A 9,129-nucleotide genomic window follows, 5' to 3' on the forward strand; every position below is an offset into this window, starting at 1 on the left:
ATAATTATTATTTCCTTTTAAAAAAAGAAATAGCCCTTAAACACGTTGATAACTCGCCCGATCGTCCCCTCCCCTCCACCCTTTTTCTTCTTCAGTGCATCTCTTATCCACCATCACCACCCCGCCGACGACTTTTGCAACATCTTCGGTCGAGTCCTATATTTCAATCGTGAGCCAACCCAACCAAAACCACCAGCATTCACCTCCCAGAAAACCCTATACTTTATTCTTTTCGTTTCATAACCCTCGCATCGCTACCCACCAACAGAGCAAATTTCGTCAGAATTCCAACCGGAGTGTTGCGAATCCAGAAGGCGACGAGGTGTAGTACCTGGGTGAGGGTTTTCTTGAAGCACGTAGGGGACAACATCAGTGTTCTGATGGTTCGATTTCACCACATTCACCTCCGCCGAACATCACTTATCCCATTCTTCTTCTTTGATACTTTGAATCTAAAGTTTTGGTATCGATTTCCTTTTCTGATCTCGGCTGTGTGATGCTTAAGTTATGGGGCTTGTTTTTGAAAGTAAAAACGAAAAGTTCTTGCTGGAGGTAAAGGGTGTTTCTTTGAGGAGATCAGGACTGGAAAAGAATGGTAGCAACGACAGCCTAGAGGTTACCGATGACCATTTGCTCGATGGTAAATGAGGTGGTGGTGAGGGTGCTAAGGTTTCATGAAGGTGAAGATTTGAAGAGGTAGTACTCAGATCAGAGAAAATTGAGAGAGAGAGAGAGAGAGAGAGAGAGAGAGAGAGAGAGATATGTGGTCCATTGATGGTGGTAGGCGGTGATCCGACGTCGGAGGTGGTCGCTGGTGGTGGTGGTCCGGTAGGCAGTGATGAACAGGTTTCATGTGTTCAATTAATATGAGAGGAAAATGGTGATAGATATATGAGCTGTAATTTCTATTTTTTAGATATAAAATGAATTATAAATAAATTAAAAATTGAATGGTAAGGGTAGTATAATCAATTTTTGTCTTGTAAAGGATGAATAGGGACGATCATTTTAAAAATATAATGATAAGGGTAGTATAATCATTTTAAAAATAGAATGGTAATGGTAGTATAATCATTTTAAATCTTGTAAATTTAATCCAACGAGGGATCAAGCGTGCAAGTTTAAAACATCTAAGGGACGATCCGAATTAATTTTTAAAAATAGGACTGAACGTGCATTTTGGTACATGCATGAGGGACGATTCGTATAATTTACTCAATTATAATTGAAGGTTGGAATTAAGTTGCAAAACATAAAGTAGGCGTGTTTACATTTTTTTCTTCATAAAACCATCAACTTTTTTTTTTCAAAAAATTTGACAATTTTTTTTTGTTTTGGACAAATTTTATAATTTTGGCTTATACTCTCATTCTTTCGTGTTGTTGGTGCTTATGATTTTTTCGATAATTTTTAAAATTAAAATATAAAGAAAACATTTGATTTTTTTTTTTAAAAATTAAGAGAAATCATCTTGTGTCATCTTTTTGGTGAAATATATATCCAAATCTATTTGCATGGTGTTTAAAGATTGTACAAGATGAAAAACGCTGATCTAGTTTGACTTAACATTTTAGATTATTTACAGAATGACAGCTTCCAAACTCTAATTTATGTTTAAAAAAGATATAATTTGAGTTTTCATGTTTTTCAGGTTAGAAAACATTTTCAATACCAAAAGTGATTTGAGTCACAATAATCTCATTAAATTCATTTGAGATATTTTTTCCCTGCCAATAGTTATATCAATAATAGCATATTAAATAAATTTTTTTAAGACATTGCATTATGTAACATACACGTTTTGAAATCGTGTTTTAAGTAAATAATGTTATGAAATATTATGTGATATTGAGTATTGAGTTCTAACAGATAGTTTTTACTAGAAATAAGGTAAAACTATGTTTAGAATCACTCGGAAAATATTGGAAGTCTTATGAGATTCCAATTAAAAGTGAAAATAACGAAATTTAACGAAAATATAAAATTTGAAATAAGTAAAATTTTATTATTGAAAGTTGTAGATAATCTCGTTAGAAACATTTAGGCGAAAACCTCATCGAAATCCGAGTTATAACAAAAAAGTTATGACCAATCGAAGATCCGCGACAAAACCGGCACGGTGCCGAATGACGTAAAAAGTGAGTTTTTGATAAACTACTTTTTAGCCTTAGTGATCTAAATTAAAGTCGTAGTATTCATTAAACCGAGAATTTTGATAAAAAGAACGCCAAAATCTGACTTCGTATAAGGAAGTTATGATTTTTCTAAGTTTCAGCTTAGCAGTAGACAGCTAAAAACTCGAATTTTAGATCGAGTAATTTTTAGCCAACACAACCTAAACGAGAATCGAAGGTCTCGTCATTAGCAGTACAACGATAAAAAGTCTGACGAAAACGGACGTCGGATGAAGAAGTTATGAATTTTTAACGGATTTACCAGTCCCGGTCTGTTAAAAATAATAATATAGAAATAAAGTAAAAATTTGCCGACGAAGTCTAAATGAAAGTCGTAGAGTATAATTTTACCTACGCGTGCATATAAAGAACGTCAAAAACGGAGCCCGTATGAGAAAGTTATGAATTTTACAAGATTGGGCACAATTTTCGAGAAATTTCGCATGAGTCATCTTCGGACACGTCACCTCGCATGCGTGGCCTCCACGTGTCACTTCCTGATAGGACCGAGCTTCGTGTGTCGCCTTCTGATTGGACCAAGTCCGCGGTCCACTAAGCCTCGGACACCTTCGCAGGAGACACCCCGCGGACACTCCTCGGATGCTCCTCGGACCCTCGTGCCCTCCTCCCATTGGACCGAAGTTGGGTCCAATCCGAAGCTGCCAGCTGCGTCATCCGAGCCTCGCCCTTCTGCAGCGTGTACCAAGCCTCGCAGCTTCGCATGCCACCTGCCCTCTCCCCCTCGCTTCGGATCCGAGGCTCGCACCTATATAAGGGGTGCGAGACCTCCCGGGTAAATGTTAGAAAATTGCCACTTTTTACCCCTAAACTTATATTTCTTCTACTTCCACTTCCCCCAAAGCCTCGGGATTAATTCCAACGCCCGAAACACGCCCCGAAGTTGCCGAGAAGCCCGAAAAAAATTTATCTTTTCGGTTTTGAAGCTCTAACTTCGCAGAGCCCGGTTTTCAACGAAGAAAGCTAATTATAGTAACGAAGTGCTACCCAAATTACTATTTTAACATCCGGTTATTTCACGTTGAGTTTCATATATAGGAACAATTGTATGTTATGTGTTATATGTGCTATGTGCTTTTCAGTGTTATTATTCCGGTTTATTTTCTCGTGCTATTTTTATTCGCTATTTTTAATAGCAAAAGAAATACCTTTGACCATATGATCAGTGAAAGGACTTAGATTCATATTGGTACTGGTATGTAGCCTCTGGCCATGTAGAACATGTCTCCGTAAGAGAATGATTTCTATTCTATGGTATTGGCAGATGGTTAGACAGGGCTATAAGCCTGAAATCTACCAAAAGGTTAATCCGAAGTTGTATGTCTTCTGTGCCATTTGGGCCAAAGCTTTATTGATGTATATCAAGTATGGAAATTGTTATGTCTCATTGATTGTATATCTTTGAATCAAATCAATGATTGATATGGAAAGTTTGTCACATGATTCACATATGCCTTTGTTGTTCCTTGATCCTCTTTGCCTCTGCCATATTGAAGTATATATATGGCATAACGTTATATTGTATCTATTATTGAACTCACTAAGCGTCACCGCTTACCCCTCTCAATGTTTAACTAATTTGCAGGAGATAAGCATCCAGTATAGTTATATACTGATAGAAGATTTTTGAATAGTTTGAAACTATTGTATTGATAGAAGATTTTCAAATAGTTTGAAACTATTGTATTTTGCACTCCCATATGTATAAAACTATAGAATCCTAGGAAGTTATGTAATATATATAACACTTTGAAATAGTTGGTTTGTATCCAGTAGTTTGTAATCACTTTATCAATATAAAATATTGTTTTTATGAATATGCATGTAGCATGTTTCGGAGTAACAATTGTCAAGTATGAAAGTGTGGGTCTTTCACATTATTATTCAATTTCGAAATAAGACACATCTTCCTCAAACTAAAACTCCTAATGCTCTCTAAGAACATCGAACTGCTCAACAGTAGGAATGATACCGGTCGGAGATCCTTTGGAGGAACAAAATAAAGCAATAAGATAATTCACGGGAAGGATATTTGAAAATGACACATAGGGTAGAAAGAAGAAAAGGGAAGAGAGGATATAAAGACAAGATTAAGGACGAGAAATTTGAAATCTACCATAATCATGATAACCGATGTAACCCTAAAAAAGAGGTCACTTCAACGTAACTAATGAGACGGTATTTAACCATTACGCGACACCTAGCATTAAGCTAGTCCAACTCATTATGTCTAAGCAAGCCTACACAATAATGATTAGTTGACTACACTGGGGAGACTTGATAACATACCGTTTGAATATGTCAAGGACCTAACGACAGAAATGTCCAACTGTGTATTGACAACAACTCTTCCATTAACACTCTTCTTTGAGGATGTATTGTAGCCTCACGGTCTCGCTACAATCCAACTCGCCTCATGCACTGCATGACGAATAAGTTGCACACCCACCACCAAGTCGTCTTGTGAATAAACAACGCCTACATGCGTCAGTGGTAATGTTCGCATCACTGCTAATATTCCCTCTAAATCAAGCACATCTCAAACGAAAGACATGTTTACATGTTACACAACTACCAATATTTCATATAAGCAATCACATCAAATTCTTTGGTTAGGTGAATTTGTATAAAGAATTTTGATCAATTTCGTAACAAAAATAAAAACTTGAGTTTAAATTTTAAAAAATAAAAGTTACGTAACATGTAAACATGTCATAACAAAGTCAATGCATCACCTTCATGGTTGTTTACCTCTTGATATGGTAAAATACGTATGTTGATATTTTAACTACACCGAGAATAGTTCATTGGTATATAGTATCAAATGTCAACCCTAAGAAAAGTTGTGACTTTGCATACAGAATTTCCACTAGATGAAAGGCAAAGTTTACTTAAGGCCATGGGGTATGGTTCTTTCTTCAAGTGTAGGAATCCTATGTGGATCCTACGTGGATGAGATGTTCACTAGTGAATACCGCCCTCAATGGGAGTAATGATGGTGTGGATTGAAGCCAATTACGGGTTCTCACACCCAATAAAAACGTTTCTCTCTCTCTCTCTCTCTCTAGTTGTTCACTAGTGAACATCACCCCCGACAATAGTAAATGGGTTGTGAAGATGTATGATGATGATGTGGAATGACTTTCACGCGTATTGATACTGATGGAGTTAGTAGTCCGTTGGATAATAAAAGAATTCAAATAAAGCAGACTTGGTCAAGTGGAGCTGTGCACACGTGATATACCAAGTCATAGCTATTTCCGTTTATTTAGTAGTCTTCCAGTTTATTAGCTTAGTTTGTTTTGTTTCTTTGTATTTAAAGCCACTTTGGCTCCTCTTAATATCATCAGAAATCAGTGAGAAATATCTTGTGTTTAGTATTACATTGTGGTATCAGAGCGAATTTCCGATCAAAGAGAGAAACAAGATGAATGATGATAAGGTGAAGGTGCCAGTGTTCGATGGCCATTACGAGCATTGGAGTGAAATGATGGAAAACTTGCTATGTGCCATGAAATTATGGAACCCGATCGATCCAGGAATCAAAGAACCAACAGTAGGTGTTGCCCAAAGTGAAGCAGAAAAGAAAAAGCTAGAAGAGCTACGCATGAAGGACCTACAGGTCAAGCACTACCTGTACCAAGCCATTGATAGGGTTACGTTTGAGCAAATCCTGGATCGAAAAACTTCAAAGGCGGTATGGGAATCCATGCAAAAGAGATTCGCAGGAAACGACAGGGTAAAGAGGTCCATGCTGCAAAAACTTCGACGTGACTTTGAAGTTTTGGAGATGAAAGCAAACAAAACCATACCAGAATACTTTGGTAGGATTCTATCAATATCCAATCAAATGAGAAGTAATGGAGAATCATTGACTGATGTTAAGATTGTTGAGAAAATTCTTCGTACACTCACAGAGAAGTATATGTATGTGGTAGTGTCAATTAAAGAATCAAAAGAAATAGAAAAGATGTGTCACACCCCCGAACCAGACGGCGGAAACGTCCGAGGGCTCGCGTGACTTAAATTGAAATATCATCACAATGAATATACATGAAGCATAACATAAGCATCACCATGCATTAATACATTACAACTGACCTTGTTCACATCAAGTACATTGTTTACATTACATAATCCATAGCATAAATTGTTTGAGAGTCACAAAACATAACATCCTAACACACTTGGTAATTTTCTTCGGCTTATCTGTTACCTGAGAATACAAGTTATTTTGAAAACGGTCAACATATATAATGTTGGTGAGTTCATAAGCCGGTTTGATAAGAAAATGTTTTGTATAGTTTGTAAAACCCAGAAAATCCGATATTTTCTGAAAAGACAATTGTTTACGAAATAGGTGTGATGATCCATAAGTATATGTGCGAATGTTTTCAAAACGTGTAAAAGTAGTATGTATTTCATAATGAATTCTTGTATTATAGTTATCTAAAGTAAAAAAAAAATGAATAATGTTGTTCCCCCGGAAAACCCGATGTTTTCCGATATAAACCGTATGATCGTTTTGTTTTAATGTATCGTCACAACGAATGAATATGATTTCCCATGATTACTTGGATGGTATTGGGTCTTTATGTGAGTCGTTATAACCATGCATAATAATGACTATTTCGTATGTCTTGGCATTCTAGTGAAGCTGGTATTGAAATTAAGATTTTGTCACCCTAGACCGGCCGAGTCTAACTGTAGCGAACAGCTTAGGTGCGGGGGAGTCACCCCCGTATAGATCTATACACAAACTCTCGCTCTCCCTCCAGGAGACTTTGATTATAACTTCAGACTACGACCGACACTTATTGGTGTCGCACGTTATTACTCACTAAATCCAATGAAATTGAATAACCTTGTTTAACAACCTGATTTATGTTAACTTGAATAAAAGAGGTAAGCCTAACAGACGAAGAGAAGAGGACTAGGGGCCCCACTAATCACGCATGTTATTATAGGCTGTCGAGTATGCGACGGACACGTTAGCCCATCACACATATGATTGATTTGGACCTTACTAGCAATGCAAATGGGCCACTACGGCCCAATAGCATGTAAAAGCCATTGAGGGTCCATTAGGCATGTAATTGCGTCACCTGAGGCCCAATAAAACATGTATTATTTATGTTGGGCCCAATAATCATGTTAATGGGTCACGAAGACCCAATAAGCATGATTAGAAGTATTAAAGACCAACCGTTATAATGTTTACTTGTTTTGTATAGTATTAATATCGTAAGGTTTGTTTCACACGAATTGTTTAATCGAAAAGTCACCACATTCGCCAAATTGTTTTATAATGATATTTAGATTTATAAAGAAAAATATATATATATTTTTTCTATTTAAATCCATAAGTTATTAAAAATTATGTATTTTTGACCAAATTATTTTAATATTAACATAATTGACCCAGAAATAATGGTTTGACCAATTCAGCCCCTTTTCTAGTAAAAATGACAATTTTTTACCCCTTTTTATGAAAAATGACATTTTAGGTCCTTAAATTATGTTTCTTGACCTTTTCGGCCCAAACACTCATTTAAATCATGATTTCAGCCCAAAATAAGGTTTTGGACAGTTTCAGCCCTTTAATTAAAAAGATTTACACTTGTAGTCCAAATTTTCGCAATTTTACAATTTTTGCCCAAAATCCAAAAACTTTGCATTTTTAGTCCTATTTGGTAAGAAAGACATTTTCAGCCCCTGAAATTTGTTTATTTATGTTTTTAACTCATATTTTGATAAAATTGCAATTTCAGTCCCTTAAGTTTCATATTTTTTGCAAATTGGGCCTAAAAGCCGAAAAGCCCAAACTTTAGCCCATTAGGCTAGAATTTACACTTTTAGTCCTTTAAAAACCGTGATCTTCATAATAACTCATATTTTAAGTGATTTGACCCTTTTGACCCTTATAAAAACCGTAAATGACATCATTTCCTCCATCTTTTGCTTATTTGTCAAAAATGGTTCATAAATAGAATTTGTGTTTTGTTTTACTTAGTTTGAACTTGTATAATACTTTTTCCTTGATAATAATATGTATAAGATATCTTAGGTCGCATATTTCCTTAACAAGGTTAAGAATCTCGAATAGATCAAGTTTCTAACACATAATTATCAAATAAATTCAAGAAATCACACATATCATACCAAAAACACGTGGATCTACACATTTTACTTGTATTCTCCCCCATAAATCATGTAAAAACCAAAAACAAAGGTGTATGAACTCACCTTGCTTAGTTGCTCACGGTTTTGAAGAAGAAATGGAAAAGATTGATGAGATTCTCGGCCCTAACAATCTTCTTGAAGAGACCTTCGAATTTGAAGAGTTCTAGGAAGTATGATCAAGAATTTAAGGTGGTAAGAAGAGTGATTAAGTTGTAGAAAGAAAGTATGTTGACAAGATCTTACAACAAGTATGTATCTTGGAGTGATTTTTGGATGAAAACCTTCTTGAAATGCCCTAGATCTTGAAAATTTGGAAGGAGGAATGAAGGTGTTCTTGAGAGGATTTGGAAGTGAATTAAGTGTGTGTGTGTGTGTGTGTTGATGCTCTCGGCCGAGAGTAGAAGAATGAGAAGAGAGAGAGAGGCTGAGGTGACCATTATGGATGCATGTTGGTCCATGCATGGATACATGGTGTGCAATAAGGAGGTGACAACTGTAACGCCTGTAGATCCGGGCTAGTCAATTTAGAGACAATGAGCATCAAAAATGAGTTTTTGATGGAAGATTATTTAGAAGGAGTAATCTTAACCAAGTGGTATTATATGTTCCAAGGGTTCCGTACATATAAATAACGCCGAAATCCGAGTTATAACGAAGAAGTTATGGCCCGTCGAAGTTTCGCGGCAAAACCGATACGACACCGGGAGACGTAAATAGTGAATTTACGATAGAGCGACTTTTAGCCTTGGTGATC

At 36.2% G+C, this 9,129-nt stretch overlaps 1 protein-coding gene across 1 annotated transcript; it reads left to right on the top strand.

Moving 5' to 3' along the window:
- The first annotated feature begins 774 nt into the window (after positions 1-774).
- Positions 775-6,568, top strand: LOC145164536 (uncharacterized). The gene is made up of 3 exons (XM_079083247.1): positions 775-846; positions 5,515-6,113; positions 6,553-6,568. Exons 1-3 carry the CDS (start codon positions 775-777, stop codon positions 6,566-6,568), a joined length of 687 nt encoding a protein of 228 aa, XP_078939373.1.
- Positions 6,569-9,129: the final 2,561 nt, after the last annotated feature.

The sequence above is a fragment of the Lactuca virosa genome, chromosome 3 (assembly GCF_052849685.1).
Source record: "Lactuca virosa cultivar CGN04683 chromosome 3, Lactuca_virosa_CGN04683_v6, whole genome shotgun sequence".
Taxonomy (NCBI): Eukaryota; Viridiplantae; Streptophyta; class Magnoliopsida; order Asterales; family Asteraceae; genus Lactuca; species Lactuca virosa.

What these genes read in the sequence shown, in the direction of transcription:
- LOC145164536 (XM_079083247.1), top strand. Translation starts at nt 775, where the DNA reads ATGGTGGTAGGCGGTGATCCGACGTCGGAGGTGGTCGCTGGTGGTGGT. An exon ending in CGGTAGGCAGTGATGAACAG is followed by an intron (nt 847 to 5,514) that starts GTTTCATGTGTT and finishes TTGTATTTAAAG; the next exon opens with CCACTTTGGCTCCTCTTAAT.